Source organism: Stylophora pistillata, chromosome 2 (assembly GCF_964205215.1).
Source record: "Stylophora pistillata chromosome 2, jaStyPist1.2, whole genome shotgun sequence".
Taxonomy (NCBI): Eukaryota; Metazoa; Cnidaria; class Anthozoa; order Scleractinia; family Pocilloporidae; genus Stylophora; species Stylophora pistillata.
This window is the reverse complement of record NC_142520.1, coordinates 45,790,242-45,815,397: the sequence shown is the minus strand read 5'-3', so window position 1 is coordinate 45,815,397 and position 25,156 is coordinate 45,790,242. Positions and strand designations below refer to the sequence as shown.

Sequence of the window (25,156 nt, the reverse complement as noted above, 5' to 3'; positions counted from 1 at the left end):
GTCACCCGTGTAAAAGCGGCATACCTTCGGTAAAGTGAGGAGGAGAGATATTTACAGAGATTTTTGTAAGAGCAAAGATATATTTGATATATTTGTAAGAGCAAAGAGATATTTACAGAGATTTTCGGAGATCTCGGTTTTTCTGGAGAGGAATGCAAGACAGTTCTATTGATAGCGAGAAAACGACATCGTTTCCTAGTACTATCTAAAAAACGAGCGCGCGGGTTTCATCAGGTTCCCAAACGCGAGAAAACATTTGAAACCACGAGGCCTGTTGCCTCTTATTTTTATTGTTTTCAAGCGTTTGGAAACCTGATGAAACCCGAGGTACGAGTTTTTGAAATGACTTCTTCAAAGAAACAATACAAATTTATGCAATTTTGTACTTTTTCCCATTATTTTAAAAATGCCTCGTAAGTGTGATTTGTTGTATTTAGCCGGCATTCATAGTATTTGTAAGCTTTTTTTTACTTATCCAATAGTCTCGCGTTGCATCAAATTTGTATTCCTAAGGTGGGATATGACCTCCACTCATATACACTTTGTCCAGTCGGGGCGACTGAAGATAAGGGCGGTTCTTCAAAAAGCAAAAGATGTTTTTACCCCCAATCCAAGAGAATATTTATGCATTTTGTTCTCCCTTCTTTAAAGCTATCAGCTCCGCGAGGCTAATTCGCCGGTGGTGTTAAATATTAGATGTGTGAATGTTTACTGCTCTATGCCGAGAACTATCCTTGAGTACTGGCTGTTCTTTTCATTCTTATGCATTCTGTAGATCTGTTGTCGCTCTATGTTCTTATAGGATTCGGCATTTGGGTGGCAGAACCTGACATCAGGGAATGCCGATCGTTGTTGTTCGCAGAATCCACGTGCGTGAGGGTTCAATCTTGCGTCGTTTGCTTTGTTAGGTCCTCATTTCAGCTGTTCACCACTGATATCTTGAGGTACGGGATCAACTTCAACATCGCCATATACCGTACTCAACAGTTCAGCTGCCAGGTCTCTCGGATCATTCTGTCTTTTTATGAAAATCCTTCTCGTTTACAAATCATGGCGTGGTGTAGCGAAAAAACCTCCCCACATACACACGTGGAGGGAATATTTTGATAGTTTGTCAGCATCAAGGAGTTCCTGTTTATTTAGGTTGAAGCCCAATTCTTGGGTAGGCAGTACTGTTAGCCACACTACTGACCTTTTTCAGCTGTCAGGTCCAGCGCTCGCATCGCACAGAATGCCTCGACACATCCTGTCACTTTGACTGATGAAGCGTTCTCTACACTTGCTTCTCGGCCTGAATTTCCATGGCACAGGCTTCCAAGGCAGACTCGGATCGCATGGATATCCCGATCTAGCTGATTACACCTGTGTTACATACATACCTACATAAATCCATACGTACGTACATACATACATACATACATACATATATAAACTTTATTTTTTTATTCGAATTCAACAGTAGCTTATAAAAACTAATTTCTCCGAGAGAAAAATAACAAATAACAAAAGAAATTGACATAATATACAATGGCATTATAAAATACAATCCTATGCATTACTTATAATTAACGGCTAAAATGAAATAAATAGATGTACTGAATATCTAAAATTAGTATATACTAAAACAGTGGATAGCGTTGAGGGCGCGCTATGATTGGCGACTAAATTTGGTTTGGCCGTGTTTAAAGGTAATGGTAACCGGGAGTTTATCGATAAAAACCAATGAAAAAGGTTTTGTTTGCAAATGCAAATTAATCTTGCGTAACCTCACTTGTTCACTTTAAAATCAAAGTTAAATGGTATTTTTTACAGAAATGTTTCAAACACAAAAAGAGTTTGCACCACCATTTGAAGAAATGTCGCCACCAGAGCTAAACAAATGTCTTCGGAAATTTCATCTGTCAGCGAAAAAACGTGACGGCAGTTTTTAGAACAAAAAATCACTTACCGCGATTCGAGCCGCGTTGGATCGTTACGCGCGGGAAAATGTTGGAATCGTTGCTGGAATGTATGAATTAAAATAAATTTTTGGTGGTGTATATAATCTCACTGTTTTAGTATATACTAAAAGAACTATTCACCTCAGCGTCGGTGGTTAGCGGTGGATGTTTACCTCGCCACTTCGCGGCTCGATAAATATCCACCACTAACGACTTTCACTTCGGTGAATAGTTGTTAAATATAAAATGTTCCGTTATCACTGGAATAAGCAGCTAGTATATTGCATTCTCCGGTGGCTCTAGTAGCTCCTGGCTGTCGGGCAGTATTCCTAGGAAGATGTGGAAGCGGCATAGCTATAACGATCGAATCTGCGGTCCCTTCTGCTGACAGGATCTCTTTGCCGTTCGGTATAAGTTAAGAGTAGTTACAATGTTTTACTTTCTTTTTTGACTGACTTTGAATTTGGTCCTTTAAGCATCATTACGCACATGTAAAATCTGAGCTCGCCTCGGTTTTTCCATTGATTTCGAGTGGCCTTTTTAACCCCGTACTAGATATGAACGAATGACTAAATAGTACTGAACTAACTAAAGATTGCACAACATTTCGATGCCCATGTTTTGCAAGTTAAGAACCCAAAGTGTTTCGAGCAAGTTCTTTTGCCTTCCGCTCCAAAGAGATATAACAATAGTTAAATTAAGGAGTACCCACTGTTTATTTACCTGAACCTGTTTCGATTTGTTCTATGAGGTTTAGAGCTCGACCCTGTGAAATGTCGCTTCATTGTATGGATGAATTTATTTGGTTGATACTGGATTTTCTTTTCAACGAGGTATGACAGTTTTTGACCAAGGAAGTTTAACATGGGAAAACTTGTAAAACGCTAGGTTTAGGAGTATAGTATTTGACAAGGAGAGTACAAAAGAAAAAAAAAACACTACGAAAGGAAAGTCTGGGCCATTAAAATTTCATCGACAAATTTCCTTCGCAGGTATTCTTTGATAATGTCCATAGCGAGCAAATTTAAAGATATATTTGTATATATGAGAATAACATGTAATGTTCAGCAGAAGTGAGGAGAGGGATGAAGGTTAGGAGCAGGAGCCTGGGGTCCACAGGCGGCATGTGTGACTTTACCTTCCCTCCCGCCCCCCCCCCCCCCCCCCTACTGAACATTCCTACCTCGTAGCTGATTTTATTTGGAGTTAAGACATCGCTGCTCGTATTTACTGGTATTTTTACCAATGCGCGATGGATTTGACACGTTCCTTACACAAATGAGACAAACTCTAAACTTACAGCCATCTCAGTTGGGTATTGTTACTGAAAATGCCTGGTGGTAATTTCTTCAACTGGTTATAGCTCAACCACCTACCAAAAGTAATATAAAGGAGTGTTAATTAAATTTTGCTTGTCAACATAGTGCAGGAGTTGTGGTTGCTCGAAAATGTTGAGTGTCTGATGATTTCTTTTTTAAAGAGCTGAGTTGTGTGTCTGTGTGTGTATATTTGTAAAAGACTGAAAACAACTGACTGCTTCACACATGCGTATTCTCCCTTCTCCCATTACCCATTGTTGAAATACATAGGGCTTGACATTACTCACTAGTCCTCATTATAAGCCAGGCGAAATTGATTGCAGAGAGGGGGAGGGTAAGGTACTAGGACACAAAATGTCTCAATAGTTTTGTTAAAGCTTATTAATACAGTGTCTTCATTTGTACAAGCACATATGATCAGGCCATGTTTAAACTTCGCTGAGAAATGTCTGCTCGTTAATTATTTATTATTCCTAAAGAAATTCTTTGAAGGCTTAAAAATTAAAGAAACCCGACAAGTTAGTCTTGTGGTCAAGCTAAAAGAAGCAGAATGAGCACCATTATCACGAACAGAGAGCTTTTTATCGAAGAGGATCTTACTTGAAGGGTTGATAATCGTTGGGGACATATGGAACAGCTCTATAAAAGTTTCAAGAACATTTCTAGACTCAAAATCGATTGCTTCTATTTTCCTCTATAGCATTTTCTCGTCCATCATTACTGACATCTCTGAGAGGGATGATTTCTTAATTATAGTTGTTTATTTCATGTGCGCATAGAACGTTCTCTCTTCGTCCTTCTCTATATGAGGTTGCATTTTATTTTTTCTTGCCTTTTTAAAATCTTAGTACTATCAAACGATAACTCCAACCTTCAAGGGACTCTGAAAAAGGCTCAATTTATCAAGAGTTGAAAAAAAAAGGACTGGAATTAAAGGAAACGTTGCTTGCTGTTTTTAGTATTCATGCAGTATACTTAAAGCACCAAAACTTCGTTTCGCTCAGGATACAAAGCCCAAAACCTGCAACTTACTACATGTTGAACCACCGAAGAGGATGTTCTAGTCTTCCTCCCTTACATCCATTTATCATATTCTAAAGGCATCAGAACACACATAATTTTGAACAAAATTACACTGAGGGGTTTATGGAAAATACTAATGAAAATCGCTCGAAAATCGCTGCTCTGATCTGCTGATATTCCTGCCTACTCGGGATGTATTTGATGCGTTCTTTACTTAAAAAGGGCAGGACCAAACTTACAAGTCGGCTAGACGGTTGTTGTTACTGAAAATGCCTGATGGTCATTTTTTCAACTTATTGTTTCGTAACCACCCACCAAAGATGGTTAAGAGTGATGTTAATTACAACTGAATTCGTAAATAAAGTATGGAAATCGTTATTCTCAAACTGAAATTGTTGTACTTTTTCATATTCTACACAAAGTCCCAACAGATATACTCTAACAAGTTGATTTCGTACATGATCCAATGTTTTTTTTTTTTGGTGTTCTGGATTAACGCTTGGAAACAGTTAATAAGCTACTCAACAATAAATGTAAAGGGTAAATTACATTTTGTCATGTATATAGTGTTGTTCCCATCATTTATATAGGCCAGGCGACATTGATTGTATGGGAGGCAGAGGGTTCGGTACCGACAACGGCTAAGAGTGGAAAAGTTTAAAATAATAGGTAAACACAAAATATTTAAATAGTTTTATTTGAAACGACATATTGAGCACGCGCTTGCAAATTAAAACGCTTTGTTCAGGTTTATATCGCCAGGTAAAGTCATGATATAAAATCGATATTCTGATTAAATAACTTGTTTTAATACTTCAGAGGAGATGATCTAAAGGCCGGCAGCATATTAGTCTTCCGATCGGGCTTTATAAGGGAAATTTGCATGCTTTATTGTCAATGTTACATATTCTGTGGTTTTCAACTCTCAGGTGTTAGATGGATATGGAGAAGAGAAAATAATGGGGTATTATTTTTCTTGGCAAGGAATAACGTCAAAAGGAGTAGTCCACCATGGAATGAAGGGGGATAAGTTTCTAAAGAAACTGTTGTGCTGCCTCGGTAGGGGTAACAAGGTAATCCGGTTATATCAAATGAGTTGAAAATGTAAATCGGCTACCGTAAAGAGTTAAAAAGCTAACGTTTCGAGCGTTAGGCCTTCGTCAGAGCGAATGCAGGAATTGTGGGTTGCGTACGTGTGGGTTTAAATACAAAAAGCCGTAAAGGTAGGCTATTAGTGGGAACATGGTGTTGAGAGTAACACGGGTAAATTAGTAGAATGAAATGCTTTCGTTGACACCTACGGGGTTTAGAGTCCCGATTTAAAGGATACTCTTTTTTTCAAGAGTTTTGTGTTTAGTAAGACTGATTCTATGTTCCATTTCAAATTATTTGAAATTTAATTCCTTGCATATGACTTTCTTCATACCTATACCTGAGGGTAAACAACCGAAAAACATCTGCACAAAATTCCCTCTGGCTAAATCTTTTACACTTTTCTAATTTTGTAAAATTCTTGAAAATCGTCAAGTATGTACATTGACGTGATGGGTGTAACTGGACATGGATTGGTGATGAGATATTTCTCATTCAATAAAATAAATAAATAAAAATAAAAAAAACAACAACAACAGCAAATGATTACTTATTTTCCACTTGGGAGAATATAATTGACAAAAATGGCCCAGCTTTTCTCTATTTCCAAGAGGATTTCTAGTAGAAAAACGTGAATGTAGTTTAAGTTCTCTTGAACGTAAAATCATATTCAGCTGGCCAGTGTCAATGAGTCATTATTTGAGGCATATTCGTTATTTCAATTGAACTTTCAACTTAAGAAACTAGCGGACGAAAACGTCTCTCGCCTCAGCCAACGAAAGAGGTAGGGAGAATTTACTGTGTGTTGTTAGTGTGGCAAGGGCCCTGCACGAGAGAGCACCTCCGGTGCCTTGTGATATACTATTATAGGATCTTTGTTTCGCTGTCAAAATTTCGTCAAAGAAAATAATTATATACGTGTTATACATTATACCTTAGCGACCTAAAGTACCAGAGAAGACATGGTAAATGTAACTTTGACCAGGTTTAACGGCCTTCCAGTCCCAAAACACATGGTTCTACTTGGTCTCGTAACTTGTCATAACAGGTCCACTATCATGCCTTTCTTCTTTTAGAAAGCAGCGCCAAAACACAATATAAGCACTTGTGAAGAAGCTAGAGTTAAAGAACTTACTGGGAACGTCTCTGACGAGTAAATCAGGCACTATGAGTTCGAAGTCTCTTTCTTTAAAACTTTGGATGGTCTACAGTCAGCCATTCGATTACACTTATGCGTAGTTCTGCAAGTAACTTGGTGGCCTTGAGAACCGTTTAGATCTCGTGGTCCTGGACTCCATTACTTGGTGTTTGTCAGGTGTTACAGATAGAACCTTGACCTTACTTGGTATTGCCATTATGGGTTTCTCTAGCTGTTTGGGAACTGTTTGAGCCTTTGCTCACGGGGTGCCAGAATCTCGCCTGGATTTGCTCGGATGGATGGGTCTTTGGCGAACATCTTTTGCATCTGGTCAGTATTCCGAAATTGTTTAATCCAAGCTCTGTACGAGGTTGGTTCACAAGTCCTGTCTCTGTCTGATTTTCCCTAATTTCATAGTCTAGAACAGGAAGAAAGTGAGTGGCAAGCTCTTGACAGAGTGTCGTCTGGAAAACAATCTTTCCCTGGCTTTTGGCGTATCTGCTACTCACACTGCTCGAGTTGCGACAAGATGCACTGTAGCCTATTGTGGGCTGATGCTGATAGCTTCTGCAAAGTAGAGACCAGGAGTTTTTATCTGTCTACTGCCGGATGGCTTTCCAGTGGAACACATATCGGTGGATATACTTCATGCCAGGGGCTGGGGCTAAGATTCCTTTTCCATCTGCGAGTGCTTTCTCTCTACCAACAGGAGAGTCCTACTTGAAAACTTCACTGGCTAACAATGGTGCATCACTAAAAAGCCAAGCCCATCCTTGGACACATCTCCTTGGCCTTTTGTTGGGTCACTGTAGCTGAAATACTGGTGCGTTGGAGGTAGCGTCTGATCTCTTCGAAGCGAATTTTCTGCTCATGGATGCAGATCGAGCCGCCATTCTTGTGCGTCAGGCAGCATAACGGCTCCAACATTTATGAAAGGTTTCGTAGCCTTATAAATCTCTGCACTGCTGGCACTTCTTCCGGTCGCTCTACCAGAACTATTGCGTCAGCTTTCCTTGGAACTGCCTTTCCCTCGATTCTTCGTCATCCCACGTCCAATGAATGGCGCTTCCTTCAATAGAAATCTAGCCTCTCATTAATCAGCTTGATGCGTTTTTCCCAACAACGGTCTTACTCTAGTGTGGAATTTTTTAGCGCTCATAAATTGAGTTCGTCTCGTCTTGGCGGTAATTATTTCAAAACTTCAAAACTTTATCGGTCCTAGCTTTCTCTTCATTGGAGGCGAAAGGTAAACCAGATTGGATATCGAGGGCTTCTGGCCCGATACATATGATGAAAGTTGCTAGTCCAGCCTCAAGTGTAAATTATAAGCTTTTTTTTAATTCTTTGCTAGATCTCCGAGAAGATCTAGGCTCCGAATAACTCAAAGATTTGAGGATTTGCTTCGGTGTTTGAGGTTTGGAACTGATGAGCTGCTGCTGCAATCTGCTTGAGACGTCATAAAATGTCAAGGTTCTGTTGCCGTGTTACGGTCCAAAGTTAGCCTAAATTCGACTAAAATTAATTCACAAAACTTGTATATGTCCTTTTTAGAAGTCATTAGCCAAGGATGTTACTAGCGCGTGCAGCCTCGTTTTTCCCCTTGTTTATTGAATATTTCTTCTCATTCATGAAGTAGGTCTCTTTTGAGCACCACCTTGTTAGAGCCGCAATGCATCTTGAACGTATTTATGGCGAAACCATGCATAAACCAAGCGACAAAAGGACAAAGATGTTTAGAATGAGTTATTGTTTAACGATGAAAAAATGAATAAATTCAAACTAATCACCAACGAAACGGTTATGCTGAGGAATAATAGTTCATTCTATTTTTTTTTTCTTTTACAGATCAAGTCGCTCAGGACTGAATTCAATTAATAGATTTAGAAAGTGGTGTCGAAATAAAAAATTGATCATCATTTTCTTAGGTAGCATGAGAATGAATTTCTTGTCTTAGTTTTCATCGGCGCTGACTAGAAATTTTAAGGCATCAAAAGGTGCAGATCCGAGGTAATTCCTAAAAAAATCACGAGAAAAACGACAATGACAACAAAGAACAAAATAATACAGTTGGTAAGCTTGGTAATATTTCATTTAATCGACTGGCTTACACTTCAACATGCAGCACGTTTATTGATGAATTAAGGGAGGTGGCACTTAACTACAAGTGTGTCGCTAAGGAAATCTTAAAACCCCCATAACTTCGGTTTCTCGACCCCTGCGGCCATCAAAGTTTGTCGGCTTTGTCCCATCCATGTGCCCTTTAAATGATTCATGCTATGTACTACCTCCAAAAAACGTAGGTTACATAACCGTGCTGTTTTGTGACTCATCTTCTTTAACGAATTTAATATTATTATGTCACGCGTAACACGAACACAAGACTAAAATAAAAAAGCCATGATAAAATACTTCGTAACATCGCTTGCTCGAGCTCTATTTGGAAACATTGGCGATTGGTCTACCACGATTTTGGGCCAATAATCCCTAGTACAGCCCTCGCCCTTGGTTAGTGAAATTATTCTTTGCGGCAACTGCTTATTTGTCTTCTTTTGCACAGCCTCTGTAATTAAGAAGGTTGACACATTAATTCTCTGTAAGCAAACCACAAATTGAAAAAATACCTGGAACAACGTGCCGCGCCATTTTGGCAGTTTGACTAGACCAGCGCTCTGCGACATTTTGGAAATCTTCCTCGAAATGATAATTTTTAACAACGAAAACCTGAAAAAGGTTTAACTAGAAAGTTGTTCTCAAAATGCATTATAAATTCTGCGATAAGGCCTGCGCATTTTTCCTTTAGCATGGTTGGGTAACTATTCTAGAATGCACAGCATTTTTGTGACCCTCTCCTTCATTCAACCCCTAAAAAATAGTGATGCCCGGAACAGGTGACATAGTTTCATTGCTAGATGGTGTGTTAAGAATTGGCGCTCCACTTAAAATTAAATTTATTTCGCCCTCAACATCGGTAATGCTGACAGTCTTTAGGTGTTCAGAAATGACTTTGCGGTTGGACATTAGCTGAAATAGTATTAGCTGAGATATCAAAAGAATTACCTTTCTTTGCACTTAGTTGTTTTAATTTGCTAGAGTCTCCAGCCAAACCAGTTTCCATGAGTTTTGTAGCTAAAAATTCTCAATTTGGGAAGAACGCTCTTAACTCATCTGAGATTCTTTGTTTGTAGTAGTGATTTCAAATGGCACTTTGTTTATTATCTATTCCATTCTTATTCCTGCTCCATAGTTGATGTTCTTCTCCTATTTCAATCATCTTGTATTTTGCCTCTGTTTCGCCTTCATTCTGACTTTTGATCCTTTCCCTAATCTTTTTTCTATAGCTATTTGTTTTGTGTTCTACTTATTGGCTCTTCTAGGAAATGTCATTATTATATTCAACTCTGCATGAGATCCCCGCTGCGAAGTTAACAAGTTTCACAACAATGACTACCTGATAAGAAAAATTATCATGTAAACAAGTCTGTTAAAAATCGTTATTCATGGATATTTGTAGCCGTAAAATTACGAGATGGAAACAAGATTGAAATAATTTCAGCCTTGCGTGACAAACGCTTGAGTGTATCCGCATCTACACACAGATTGCTTCCCGTCTTCAACAAAGAACATTTGACCTGCCTTTATAAATGATTGAATTGAACTCTATCAAGTCCACAATGAAGCTCAATTTTACCCTCGAACTTTCCTAAAACTCTTGAGTGTTGGAATATGCAAAGAAAAACAGACGCCCTCCGCTAGCTTACGGAATGTGATATTGAAAAAAATTTCGCCATGGGAAATGGATGAGTATTTGAAACGAAAGCAGGAATGTAAACCAATCTGTCGTTGTTAGCTATCTAAGTAGCTTACTGTATTGATTTCCTGATCGAACACGGTGCTAACTTCTAAAATGTGCTTGGAATTCCGGATTTAACCACGACTATGCCTAATTAGATTATGTCGCGACGTAAATGACGATGTTGCGAGTTTCACAAAGTTTAGCCTGGTTTTTCCGCGCGGAAATGAAAAGCCCCAAGCCAATTTTTATATCCTCCAAACATCACTCTTTCCACTTATCATGAGCTTAACCTAAACCGATTCTGAGTTACACCGCATGAGGAAAATGATAATTGAAAACTTGCTACGAAATGCGATATTTGGATTTTGAAATATTGGCGATTTTTAAAAGCGTTCTCTAAGCTCAAAATTAAATGAAATGGTCCCGTTTTAGAATCAACCCATACCTCAATCCCTCCAATGCAAATTTGTCAAATTGATAGGAGCTTGCTTTTTTTTCCGCTTCTCATGAGCGAAGTTCATTTGCCTTTACTCGGGGCACTGATTTCCGCCGTTTTACTGCTAACGACGCTCGTTTCAGTTCTTGTGAGTTTTCTAGGATAAAGAAGCAAGTCTGGAGAAAAAAAACCTTACCACGTTTCTAAGTTCGCTAATATGGCATCTCTGACTGAAATATAAGGATGGCCATTTTTCGGTCGATGTGCCACCTCTCACGCGATCTTGAAAAAAGTCGCTCTTAAGATTTACTATTCCACATTCAAAAGGCAATATCTTTTTCACTATCATCCGCGATGAGTATACCGATATAAGCAATAAAGAAAAACTCAAAATTTGCATTTAATGGGTGGATGGCTCCCTTGTAAACGTTGCGCACGAAGAGGTCATTAGGTTCCTCAAAATTCCAAACATAAGTGCGGAGACATTACTAACAGCTCTTAAGGGCACTTTGGCTAAAGTAGGCTCCCATTAACCAACCGAAGGGGTCAATGTTACGACGGAGTAAGCAATATGCTTGGACAAAAAACGAGTGTGGCTAAACAAATTCAAGACGTTCAACCTTAAGCTCATCCTACACACTGTTACGCTCTCTCTTTGAGTTTAAGCGTGAAAGAAATGACCTGTAACTGTAAACTGTTATCACAAACAATGGATATTGCCAAGGAGATCGTCACCCTGATCAAATTTTCATTAAAGCGGGAATCGTTACCTTAACAGCTCAAGGAAAATCTGGAGATGGAAGACGAGGACACTAATTCCCTTACAATTACTGGACTTTGCCCTACAAAGTGGAAGGTTAGAGCCAGTTTTTTTAGACGAATCCTTGAGAACTATGCAGTTCTTATGGAAGACTGGGATGTTTGGCAGTTCAAACAATTACAGCCCGATGTGCATACAAGGATAATAGGATATAAGGCCGAAATGGAACGATTTCAAATTAGCTGCGGTTTGCATCTTGGAGAGCGACTTTATTCCCCCACCGATAATCTATCTAAGACTCTTCAGGGTACTAAAATGACTGCTGTCCGTGTACATCGCCCGGCAAATCTAACAAAAGAGACGCTCACAAAAATGCACACTGATCAGAGCTTCGACCATTTCAAGGCTAATTTTTCCCGTAAGAGTGAAGGCCTGGTTGGTGAACCAACACTTCTAACACAGCGACGCACTCCAGCCAGACTGGAGGTAAAAGCTGCCGCACCAAGCCATCCCCAAACTGCCAAACATCACTTCAGAAGGGTCTATTATGAGAATATTTATCTCATCGTCAGTGCTATCGATCAGCACCTTGACCAGGAAATCTTCAGCGCTTACGCCCAGATCAGTCAATCAATCAATCAATCAATCAATGGTTTATTCAACCCTATTGCAGTAACAGCTGAATTACAGGGGGCGGTCGTGACATACATTTTGAAATTTGACTGTTACAAAGTCATTAAATCTTTTGCATTTAACAGTAGAGGCCTGATACGATTGTGAGCCTGAGCGTAAATAATAACAGACCCCCTTGGTTAAAACTGCTAACGGTGATAGCTATGAGGCAGAGTTCAAGTTTCTTGAAGCATCATACAGCGAAGATGTTGGTATTGGGGCGCTATCTGGGCAACTAAATATTTTGGAAGTTATGTTAAGGAGAAAGTGTCATATTTTAACGAATCCTGTTGGTGGTGTCAAAGATCCCAGAGCCAGTGAAGAAGCTAACTAAGAAAGTCCAAATATCTGTAAGCTGCTTGCCGTAAATCCTGTCACCAGCACTGCTGGCGAGCATTAATTTTCACCTGCACGACGTCTAAAGCCCTGGCGTTCATCCAGGATGTGTGACCAAAGGTTTAGCAACCTAGCAGTGTTCAATGATCACAAGCAGAAAACAAACAGTTTCTCTATAGCTGACGTCGGACAAGAGTTTGTTTCCGGCAATGAGGGCCGCAAGAGAAACTTCGGCGCTGCGAGCAGCTTCAAAACGTTTTAAGGGTACTTAGGTTTCTTTAACACAATGGTTCTATTGGATAGTATAACAAGTGAGGACGACTTTGTTATATTTATCAAGGTTGTAAGTAAGATGGCACACAAACTCAAGAGAAAGGACGAACTCCTCCTTAGCGCATGTTTGCATTAGCCAGACTCTTTAGCCCTACAACTTTAAAATGGTCTCCGCGGTCCCTGTTGGCTACACAAAAATTATATTAAAACTGAAACAATTTATCGTCCCTACTTTTCTCTTTATCGGAAGCGAAGGTTAGACCAGAGTGGTTATCAACGAGTTCTGACCTGATACATGTGATGAAAGTTGATAGTCATTCAGCTTCCACTGTAAATCGAGTATAAATTTTTTTTGAGTTTTTTTGTTTTTGTTTTTTCCAACTCTTTGCAAGGTCTCTACAAAGATCTAGCCTTGGAAGAACTGAAACATTAGAGGTGAAGTGAAGATTTCTGCAGAGTTTAAGGCTTGTGACGTCATGTTTGTCAAGGTTATGTCGCCGTATCTCGGTCCAAAGTCAGCTCAAGTTCGACTAATACTCAGTTAAAAAGCTGCTATATGTCTTGTTAAGAAGTCATTAGGGTGATTTAGCAAGAGGAAGGAAACGTCCTTTGACAACAGCACGCGCAGCAAAATACCGGCAATTAACTGGATCGAGAACGTTGCCCTACTTAGTTGTGTTTCAGCGACTTAGCAGTTGTTGCAACGAGATGTCAACGGTATATTGAATCATGAATATCCTAAACTCGGCTCTTTAAAGATCGCCAACACAACTTTTCGGTTCCAAGGAAACGAAATTATCTTCTTTGAGACTGAGTTATGTAACAAGTGCTAACAGGGAATAATTATAGATACGGCAAGTAAGATGTTAATATGAATCCATATGGGTAAATAGACTTTATAATTGTTGCATTTCAGTAAAATCTCGTGTCTATTGATTCATCTATCAGATTTGTGTCGCTGTCATTTCGTTTTTTGTCACTAAATTCCAGCTCTACTCATTTTTCTTCATAACTTTTTCCAAAGTATAATTTGGAAATCATCGTCATTTTTTCCCCTTGTTTACTGAATGTTTCTTCTCCTTCATGGGAAGGATCACCTTGTTAGAGTTGCAATGCATTTTGAAAGTATTTGTGGCGAAACCATAAAGAAATCAAGCGACGCAACGACAGACTTGTTTTCAATGAGTTCTCATTTAACGATGAAATAATGAAATTAACTCAAACTAGTCACCAATGAAACGGTTAGGCTGAGGAATAAGACTTCGTTTCTGTTTGTTTGTTTGCCTTTTTTTGTGACGATTTAAGTCGTTCAAGACTGAAATAAATTAATAGATTTAGAAAATAGCGTCGAAACAATATTGATTATCATTTTCTTGTGTGGCAAGAGAATGACTTTCTTGTCTCAGTTTTCAAAGATTTTAGACATCAGCTTAACCGTTGCACTTTGTCTCTAGTCTTTGTAATTCAAAATCAATTAATATTTGCATCGCTTTACGACCAGATTAGCGTGAAAATCTAGCGCTAATCAATTTACAGGGTGAAATCTGAATAATTGAACGAAATACAGCATTTTCAAATCCAAGAAATGCTCAAAGGTATGGGGAATAATAAATTTAAGAGAGTCGTCGAACAGTGCGTTTGGGTTCCAGCTCACTGGCATGCGAAAAAGTTGTATCAAGAATTTTGTTTGTGGAACCGCACGATGAAAGTGATCTATTACAGCCTGTGTTTAACTATCTTAAACTCAATTTCTTACCCCGAGTCATGAGTTACAAACTTGCAGCAACAACTATTCCTTCCTTTGAAATTTAGAACTTCAAGCTTCATGATTCAGAAGCGTTGTGCGCATTTGCAAATGTTTTGTCGTTTGGTGGCTGCTCGAACATATTTCATAACTAAGCTTGTTAGGGCGAAGAAATTTCAAGGGAAAATTTTCAAGTCATCCTAAATTTTCGAGATAATCGGCTGTTCTTTCTATTATGACGTTACCCTTCCGAAACGATAAAATTGCGAGTCAGCGACACAATTGGACTTGGCTAGACACTTTCATTTTACAATACGCCCTTTAACTTCAGTTGTGTTCAGCTTTCGTAATCCTTCATTGCTGCGGGATCTTTTGCAACTTAGTCGTAACTTAAAAGCGAAAAGAGATAACGAAAATTTAGGCTTCTAGTGGCTTCTAGTTTTCTTACCTCATGCTCCAAAAGAGCTAAGACACTTTCTTAAAGGATTAAATAGATTACTATACCTTAATGATTAAAGATTAATTTGAGTTAAGTAAGGTAAATTGCAAACTGTATTCCTCCTGCATTTAAAATGAATACATGTTAGCCTACCCTAATTCAGAACAGAGGGGTCTATTATGAATGATGTATAAAACAATAATCGGCATAAATTTGGCGACAAAGTTCGATTATTGTATATCTTTAATTGTTACAACTATCCCTGAGATGATTTATTTATCACCTCTTATCTTTCTTTTACATAGTCAGTGAGATTAAAACTAGGAAGAATAGACCACTTTCATAAATGGCTGCCGGATTAATATTCTTTTGTTTAAATTTAAATTAGCCCTTCTGACCTCGTTACCCAGTACAAAATTGAAAATAATACATTATCTCAAGCGAGGCCAGAACGGCTAATTTAAATTAAAACAAAAGAATATTAATCCGGCAGCCATTTATGAAAGTGGTCTATAGTCTTTCCCAATTGACTTACAGGTGTATTAGTTCGATATTGTTATTGAACATGTCTTTTGGCAAGTCCTCCAACAGGTTTTCCTCCAAGTACCTGTTAACAATTGACGGCAGTTAGTGTGAGTAGCAACTCTTCAGCCGCTATGTCGATCCAAACTCATTGTCATTTAGAGGGTACAAGTGTTTTGAGTAAGAACCAATCAAATCCTTCTCGTAAGATCGCTCTTCGTTCGTCATCTAACTATAATTTCTCCAAATACATCCTTCCTATGAGGGATCCCCGTGAGTTTCCTATGGTCACGGCGGAATAAAACAGCCTCAAATAGTATTCAATTTTCGACTACTTCAGAACTCCAGCAATCTTTGAGCTGTAAGCTGATAACATTTCACATGAATATCATTAATACCTGTGAAAGTGTAGTGGGATCGTCCGGGTGAGTGTAGTCCTTAAAAGGACTCTTGTGGGTGTTATTGACTGACGTTTCGACAACCTGTGCGGAAGTCATCATCAGAGTCAAGTGAATAGTTGTTGTCAGTAGAATGTTATCATTTCAGTTCGTGTAAAATGATTGGTAAGTTTTGCCGTGATGTTATTGGCTGTAAGACTCAAGTGGCGTAAATCGGTCGTGATTGGTCTGTGTCGATCCCTCGGCAAAGTTCTGTTCTGTCGTTCTGTTCGGTTCGTTTGTAATGTTTAGGTCGTGAATGAGTGGTTGTATGGAGCCGGTAGTAGTTGACACCTGTTTAGGGGAGTCTGTTCTAAGTTAGTAAACCAGCTTTCCAGAGTCAGTCGTTGAAAGTAGTCAGTGCTGTAGGTTAGGCATTGCGCAGAGTCCCAGTCAATATTGTGGTTTGTGAGTCGACGATGTTCAGCAATCTGATTGTTGACATCACCTCTCCTCGTCGCCCGTCTGTGTTCAGTCCGTCTTGTTGCGAGGTTTCTGCCAGTCTCTCCGAGGTAGGAGGCTTGGCAGTGGGAGCAATTGATCCATTTTGCAATTTATAATCCTATAAGGGCATCAGAACACGCATGATATCTACAGATATTGCACTGAGGCGTTTATGAAAAATACTGGAAAATCGCTGCTCTGATCTGCTGATATTCCCGCCTACTCTGGATAGATTTGATGCGTTCTTTACTTAAAAAGGGCAAGCTCCAAACTTACAAGTAGAGCAGCCGGTTGTTGTTCCTGAAAATCCCTGATGGTAGTTTCTTTAACTGATTGTTGTCCAACCACCTATCAAAGATATTTAAGAAATATGTTAACTACCCTGTATTCTTCAATAAAGTAAAGGAAACCGTTATTCTCGAATAATCTGTAGTTGTTCATATTCAGTACACAAGTTCCTAAAACAACTCCTCTAACAAATTTCTTTCGTTTATGATCTGTTGTTTTCTTTTCGGTGTTCTATGTTAACGCTTGAAAACGATTAATGGTCTTGTAGTGTAGTCCTCATTATAGGCCAAACGACATTGATTGTAGAGGAGGTTGAGGGTCGGTTACTGACAAAAGATATAGGTGGGTCAGTTTGAGATAATAACACAAAATGTCTATATTTTTATCGAAAATTATATATTGAGCAGGCGCAAATTAAAACGCTATGTTCAAGTTCATATTTACACATATTCACAATATAAAAATCGATAACCTGTTTAATTAAAGAAATTTGTTTAGGACTTCAGGAGAGATGAAAAAAAGAGAACCGGCGGGTTAGTTTTCTGCTCAGGTGTCATAAAGCAAAACTTGCATCCTTTATAGTCAGTAATATATACTCTAGGGTTTTGAACCCTTGCGCTGTGGATGGGTAGGGATAAGAGAAGATAATGGAACATTATTTCATCTTGGTGAAGAACAACATCAAAATAAGTTGTCCATAATGGAATGAAGAGGTTGTGTCGAATGAAGCTGATGTTATGTTCTATTTCAAAGTATTTCAAATTCTATTCCTTGCATATAACTATCTTCAAATCTGTAACTGGTGGCATACAACCACAAAACATCTGCACCTAATTCCCTCAAACTCAATTTGGAACAACTTTCTAATTTTGGATATTTCTTGCTAACCCTTACAAATTAAAAAAACTTTCTGAAAAAAACCCTTAGAAAATGGACGCATTGCATGTTAATTTTCATTTAAGTGTGGTCACTTCATAGGTTTCTAGCTGCACGTATCCCAAAGTCTACTTTATCAGAAATATAACCATTCATGGGTCAACTTCGGAATATATGACTCTCACTCTCTCTACAAAATATTAAAAAATATCCTAGAAAGTTTTCAAATGAGTGCACTGACGTCATGAGTGTACGTATGCATGTTACGTGTTTCGGCGGTAAGCCCTAAAACGTTTTAAGATCATTGAAATCCAGGGATTGGTGATAAGATCTTTCTCAATTTAAGGAAAAAAAATATCTCATGACTGGTTATGGGCTACTTAAAAAATTTTCCATTGACAAAAAATAGTATAGGTTTCCTCCTATTCCAATAAGAATTTCAGTGGGAAATTGTGAATAAAGTTCTTGTGCTCAGTGTTGAACGTAGAATTATATTTTAATGGTCAGTATCATCTATCATTAATTGAGGCATATTCGTTATTTCATTTCAGATGCGTAACAAGTCATTTTTGGCTTGTAAACCTGTTCCATACCTCGTAAGTATAGTGCGGGATTATGTTCCAAGAAAAATTAATATTCCGAGAAAAGTTTGTGAGCCCGGGATTACTGGCTTAAAGGGAGCAACAAGCCTGCATTTTAACTTTCAACAAGGGAAACTAGGGACTAAAACGTCTCCCGCCTCAGTTAATAAAAGAGGTACGGAGAATTGCAGTGTGCTGCTAGTATGGCAATGGCCCGGCAAGAGAGAACACTTCCACCAACTCATGTTGTACTGCCATGGGATCCTCGTTTCTCTGTCCGGCCAATTAGTTCAGTGTCTCTTTTTTTAAACTTTGGATGGTCTACACTCAGCCATTCGATTATGCTTATGCAAAGTCCTGCTAGGAACTTGGCGGCTTTGACAACCGGCTAGATCTGGTGGTTCTGGCTTCCATCACTCGGGGCCTGCAAGGTGTTGCAGACAGATCCTTGGCCCTACTTAGTGTGCATTGTATGCTAAAAAAGCTTACGCTATAATAGCGGCCTCGCGTAAAGTAAAGCGATTGGTTCCTTCAAATGTAATGATCACTTTATACAAAGCCTACGTGCTACCGAACTTTGAATACTGTTCTCCATTACTGCTAGGGATTTCGCGAACATTGAACAACAAACTTGAACGTGCCAATAATCATACATTAAGATCTATTTTAAATTTAGGGAACTCAGTCATTTACGACGTTTGTCTATCTATCGCCTCAATGACCTCACTTGAGCAAAGACGTATCGAACATTCGCTCACTGTCTTTTTCCAAAGTTTTAGGATGCACGGCCCTAACTATATATCTAGATTTTTTGAACCTAGGGTTCCCAACTACAACCTACGAGGTAATGGATTAAACGTCTGTCAACCATCTTATAATAGTCGTTTTATGCTTAATTCTTTTTCTTACTTTATTGCCCATATGTGGAATAAATTGCCTTTGTCTACCAAATCAGCTCCTACGGTCCAGCATTTCAAATCATCAATAAAAAATGTAGAGTATAAAGCATGTCAATATCAGAGCTGTATTGTGTAGCTTTTTTTCCTTTTTCTTTTTAAATTTCTATATCAGTTTTTATTGTACACAGTTTAATGAACTTTTATGTCTCATATATGATATTTATCTATTATTTAATTTTTATTTCCTTTAGTCGAGCGTTTTATACATGAGCCCTTGGCTCGGGAGATTGGGTGACCACTCCCCACGTTATCGACGATAAATAAAGTTAATTCATTCATTCAGGTACTTGAGATATTGCATTTTCCAGTAGCTCTAGTGGAACCTGGATGTCGGCCAGTGTTCTTAGGAAGTAATTCATCGATATGAAAGCGGCTCAGCAAGCCTGTGGCCTGAGCGAGATCTGCGAATTGAAATACTTAACTGACCAAATCAGACGCTTTCTCACACGTCAGCTTACACTATGGTTTTCATGGAATTGCGTGAGCGGAGCCGTACGGGTCATAGATAAATTCCTTTCTTTGAGAGATGATTTCTTTAACATGCGCGGTGAAAATAAGTTTCACTTTTTTAAGCCCGAGAAAATCAGTCCGGGTCATAGATGGAAAATAATAACCTTTCATGCGCTTTGCTTCGCGCGTTAAGTACTACATGGATTTCTGGCACGTACTATTGACTTTTGAAACCTTAACAACGGTCAAATGAGATGGCATTGCTACAAAACAAGGTTTAACTCGAATGCTAGAATGAACTAGTAACTTGCGTACGTTCAATTCGACCTAACATTTTTTCATTTTGTGTAACTAAGGAACGCATTCTTTGCAGCAGATTTGAAGTCAAGCGCAGAAGGATGCAATTCTCTTTCCCTAGGAAGGCAGATATACATGTAAACCTCTAATGGCCACCGCCTCCTCTCTTACCTCGCCCCCTTTCTCCACTTCGAATTCGATGCACGAAAGGAAGCTAGGCTGAAAAGTGTTATATATATATATATATATGTGAGCTACGTAATAAATCTTAATATTGGTCCGATTTCATTAAAGTAGATATTTACCGAGCAATTAAGAATTATCCCCCCTTACTTTTAAGATAAATCAAAAGCTTAGCTTTTTTGCATCAGTGGATGCCAGATCTTCTAAGACAGATATATCAAAAAAAATTACATTTTGTTTCTTTGTCCACTGTCTAATCATTGTAATACTTTAACTGATACAGCTATCCCGTATATTCCATATTTTCCCTGGTTATCCCTTCTAGACTCCCCCTTACATGCCAATAGTATTAGATTTGGGAAACATTTTCTTTTAACGTTTGACTTACAGCACTATTAGGTTGATATTGTTAGTGAATATTTCATTTAGCAAGTCCTCCAAATGATTGTTGTCCAAGCGCCTGTCAACAAATGAGTCCATTAAGTACTTTTAAGCAGCTAAAATATTTTGGGAAAGAACCAAGGATACTTAAACAGCAATAAATTCTTATTTTCGGGCGCATTTGTCGGATCCATAAATCAATTTCGCTCATCGTTCGTGGATATCGTTTAAAACATTCACCATAAGCCATAGGCCAATCAACTGAGAGAAATTGATGTCGTCCTGCATTTACTAACATAATGTTTCTGTAAAAAAGGTTGTGCGTGTTTATCAAAGCGGAACATGCGGCCTTACAAGAAGACCAGAAACCAGAAGACCTTATCACCTGATGAAGAGAAGTAGCATGCTGTCGAAACGTCTTGGTTCACATCATAAGTGAAACAAACGACAATACTTTATTATTTTAATGTCTGTAATTTACAGAATAGCTTTTCTTAACCACGATTATTACGAAATATGACCTTGACTCTTTTGTGAAAGAACTGAAATTATATCGAAAAGTATGTGCCTTTACTCATCTATGGCTAGATTATGGTTTCCGGGCAAAATCGTCTCAGTGAGAGATGGTAATAGCACTCGAAGTTAATTTTCATCCAGAACACGACCGTGACAAATTCTCGTTATGTTCTCGACTATATGAGATTTTTTTGTGATAATCGTAAACATATTATCAGATGAGAGCTGGGGTTTGTCAAAGCAAACCTGTCAACTAAAAATGCCCTGTTCAACGCTAGAAAGATACGGATCACTCATACGACCTTTCTTAATACAACAAAGTATCTTATGACCAATCCAAAACTGCTGGCAAAACTCGTCATTTAAAAAAAAGATTAAGCGAACTACCAAAAATAAAATATTCCCACCTTGACCAGCTCCCGAAAGATGTTCGGAGAACCGCTTGGTGGTGATACATATGGCATTACAAGGGCGCTGCAAGGGCGCCTTCAGTACCTTGTTTTGCAATTTCAGAAAAACTTATTCGTTTTGTCGTTAGAACTTTGTGGGGAAAATAACTCGATATTGATAATGATTCTGATAATGTTTGATAATGTTCAAAGCGTGCTCTAGCGTTTTGTTTTTGTTTTTTCATTAACTTCGATATATGTATATATAAGCCCTCCTTTGTTTTACTGGGTTTTCTTTTCTAAAAGACCGGTCAGTGTTTTTGTGTTTTGCTTTGTTTCGTTTTTCAAGCAAACCTATCATGGAGAAAAGTTTAAATGCGAAATTTAGGAGTGCAGTGATTGAGACGGTGGCAAATAAAGGAAATTAGAAAAGGTCTATGGAAAATGTTAAAATCACTGTTAAATCGCTGCTTAGATCTGATGATATTATTGCTGAAGCAGGATGAATTTAACACCGCTTATGCTTAATATAGCGGCTTCCAAAATTTACAGGTAAGTCAGCTGAGTATTGTTACAAAAAATTTCCGATGGTAATTTCCTCAGTTGGTTGTTTGTACAAACCTACCAGAAATAATTCACAGTGATGTTAACAACATTGTTTTCGTGAACTAAGTTCAAGAAATTTGTATGCTAAACTAAGCTTTCTCTCATGTTCTGATGTGACGATGTAATGTATATCGGCTAAGAAACTAACATTCTTTAAGAATATACGTTTTCTTTTTGATCTAAAAAAAAAGGGCCCGTAGTAGACAAAGTAGGATTGCCATGCAGCTATAATCACATCGTCATTTTGTGCAGTCCTCATTATAGGAAAGGCCTCACTGATTAAAGGGAAGGAGAGAGGGTAAGTTATCAAGAAAGTTGCTAAAGGAAAATGTTTGGAATAATTGCACACAATCTATGTATAGTTTTGTCCAAGATCTTAAACAGTGGGTTCATTCGCAACGGCACAAATGTTAGAGGCAAAAAGATACGCCACAGTACCTTAGGACTCTCCTTACCCGGATGATCAAACTACATGATCCCGCATTAGTCATTGTCACTGACAGTGACTAAAGTAATCCATTCAGGTATATTTAAGGTGTTCCTATAAAGGTTGAGGGGAGCTTATCATTATTTTTGGGAGATATAAAGGCCCGGCATTGCTATCGTAGATTTCTTGGAGAGGAGTCCTTCAGTTCACTGCTACCCACATTGCTATCAAAAATCATAACAAAAGTGTCGAATACAGATTTTGTCGGTAACAAGCAGATTGATAAAAAAAAAAAAAGAGTCTTGGCTTACAGAAATCCCAGCTGGGTATAATTATTGAAGATGCCTTGGGGCAAGTTCCTCAGCTTGTTGTTGTTTAAGAACCTATTAAGAAATCGTTAGAAACGTGTAAATTACGTGTTGAATTCAACAGTTACGGCCTGAACGCTTAATCTCGTCATTGTCAAAACGATACATAAGGAAATATGTAAAGAAAGCTACTAAACGATAACTATTAAGTCACTGTCAAAACGTCCAGGAAACCTTAATGTAAAGTGATTTAGTTCCTGTACTGCACTTAGCCACTAAAGGAAGATTAGCAGCTGGAAAAAGCATAATTTTAATGACGAACACATAATGTTTGACCGTGCCTTGGATCATAGGTTACTCTCTTTAGCCATTACCTCAAGATCTTTTTCCACTTTCTGATACATATGGTAAGAGCAGCACTAGCTATTGACTTATGTAGTGCTTCTCGTGAATGGAGTTCTTTTACTTCCTTTGGTATTGAATAATTGTATTATAGTTCAAATTTAGCTGATCGACGAACATATTCCTTGTCAGTAGTCTTCACACAAAGAATGTTGCGTATCCCAGGCCTCAAGATAGTTACATCAATTACTGGTCAATTATCAAACTAATTAAATTTAAAAGGACTAGACTAGCTAGAAAAGCTGATGTTTTTCACCTTTGTCTTAGTGACGTAATGTAGAACGTTTTCAGGTTTGTATGTTTTACAAACTCTGCTCAGTTTAAATTGAGAGTTAGAACTTAAGTACATTTTAGATTCCTTGTTAGCGAGGTTTAACAACTTTTTGCACTCTTTCTTTGACCTAAGCAAGAAAATCCCTCATTATCCGTTTTGTTATTATACTACACGCTAACAGTTAGATTTGCACTATTTCACAGGACAAGCGTGTTAATAGTTCTAGGAGAGGATCAAGTCAAGTCACTAAATACCACATGTAAGCCTTATTCTTAAGCCAGTCCCTCTAAAGTTTTTTCAAGATCACACCCGCTCTTGCAGATCGTAGGAGAATCCTGTGTGAAACATCGTGCATATCAATAATTCTCACGAATCGACTATTCGTCATCGTCAATCATATATTATCCAGGGGTTATCCTGATTGACTCGAAGCCTACAACCTTCTGGAATAAGGCTTTATGTGGGGAGGTAGTCCCGAGATCAATCTTTTCTTGGTGTTGATAACTTTTAAATCGTACTCACAATTTTGCCATGGCAAGTGGAAATTGCCACGGAACTGAATTCAGTTGTTTTCCACTACAATCCACACCCATGAAAGTTTGCTGAAAGACGTCACATTCACACGGGTTTGGGCACTCTAAAAAAGATAAAAAAATGTAAAGATGATTTGACTGGCACACCAAAGGCTTCAAATGAATTTGAAAGGATTTAGTCACTTGTCTTGGAAACGAAGAATAGTTCATTTTGAAATAAACAAATAGGTAAAATCGCAGTTGCCAAGGTTACGCTTGAACTCTTCAGTGTCACTGTGTAATTTGCCCATACGAAACGAGCATGGTTAAAAAAATGAATTATAGATCAGAACCGACTTTGATCAGAAACACGAACTTTTTTTGCGTGGTTAGAATTGAGCGGATAACTCTTCACGGAGGTTTACACGATCCGGTTATGAAAAGTAATGACATAGTTCTACGAAGCAATGAGACCTCACCTACAACTCTGAGGCTGATGTTCCTTCTAAATATCTCTCCATCATTTTGTACCTCGCAGCTGTAACTTACGTTGTTTTCCGACGTTATTTTAAGTTGAAATGTTATGCTGGTACTATTTTGAACAGCGAAACCATCTTTTCTCCATACAATGTATGGAGCCGGCGCACCTTTCACTGGGCACCATAGGTTAGAAGTTCTGTTCAAAAATACAAACTGCGTTTTTGGTGCCTGTTCCATGGTTGGATTGACTATATTGGGTTTCAGAGGAAAAATAAAAAAATCGTTAGAATAATTGTGGTATACAGAACAACTAAACCTTAGACACAGTATGGGAGGAGAAACAATGTTACTTGCACATTAAAATAACTATCATTTTACATTTAATCCTGACACGATTCATAACGTGTTATGCAAACCGTATTAACATAAGACCTCTATATGTCCCTTTGTCTGTCAGTCTGTATCTCAGATTTTAAGCCATTTAACCGTCGGTAATAATCGCTATTACTCAGATATTATACGGAAATATGATCTTAGTCCTGACAAAATATTATCCAATCACAATCCAGTATTCCATATCCCCTTCTCCGTCTTCTTATGTCTCTGCCTGTCCGTCTGCATCTCGGATTTAAAGCTATTTAACTTGGTGGCGTAATTACTTCTATGATAAAAAAAAAACAAAAAGCTTGAACGTATTGAAGGCGAAATTACAATAAAATAATGCATATATGTATATATATATATATATATATATATATATATATATATATATATATTTAACAATTATTCCACGAGCGCGCGTTGTATATGAGATGATAGATAGCCAACGAGGCGCGTAGCGCCGAGTTGGCTATAATCA

At 38.3% G+C, this 25,156-nt stretch overlaps 1 protein-coding gene across 1 annotated transcript; it reads right to left on the bottom strand.

The window, feature by feature from the left end:
• Positions 1-1,184: 1,184 nt before the first annotated feature.
• Positions 1,185-25,005, bottom strand: LOC148739839 (uncharacterized). The gene is made up of 8 exons (XM_088749580.1): positions 24,297-25,005; positions 23,828-23,942; positions 22,633-22,704; positions 20,391-20,462; positions 16,645-16,716; positions 15,501-15,572; positions 3,241-3,312; positions 1,185-1,362 (listed from the first exon to the last, which is right to left on the bottom strand). The coding sequence occupies exons 1-8, from the start codon at positions 24,532-24,534 to the stop codon at positions 1,185-1,187; spliced, it is 891 nt and encodes a 296-aa protein (XP_088605706.1). The 5' UTR covers positions 24,535-25,005.
• Between the last annotated feature and the right edge of the window lie 151 nt (positions 25,006-25,156).

Coding starts and splice junctions, on each gene's coding strand:
- LOC148739839 (XM_088749580.1), bottom strand. CDS start 24,534: ATGGAACAGGCACCAAAAACGCAGTTTGTATTTTTGAACAGAACTTCT. Junction 16,717..20,390: donor AATATCAACCTAATAGTGCT/GTAAGTCAAACG, acceptor TATCTTTGATAG/GTGGTTGGACAACAATCAGT. Junction 1,363..3,240: donor AATACCCAACTGAGATGGCT/GTAAGTTTAGAG, acceptor TATGTAACACAG/GTGTAATCAGCTAGATCGGG.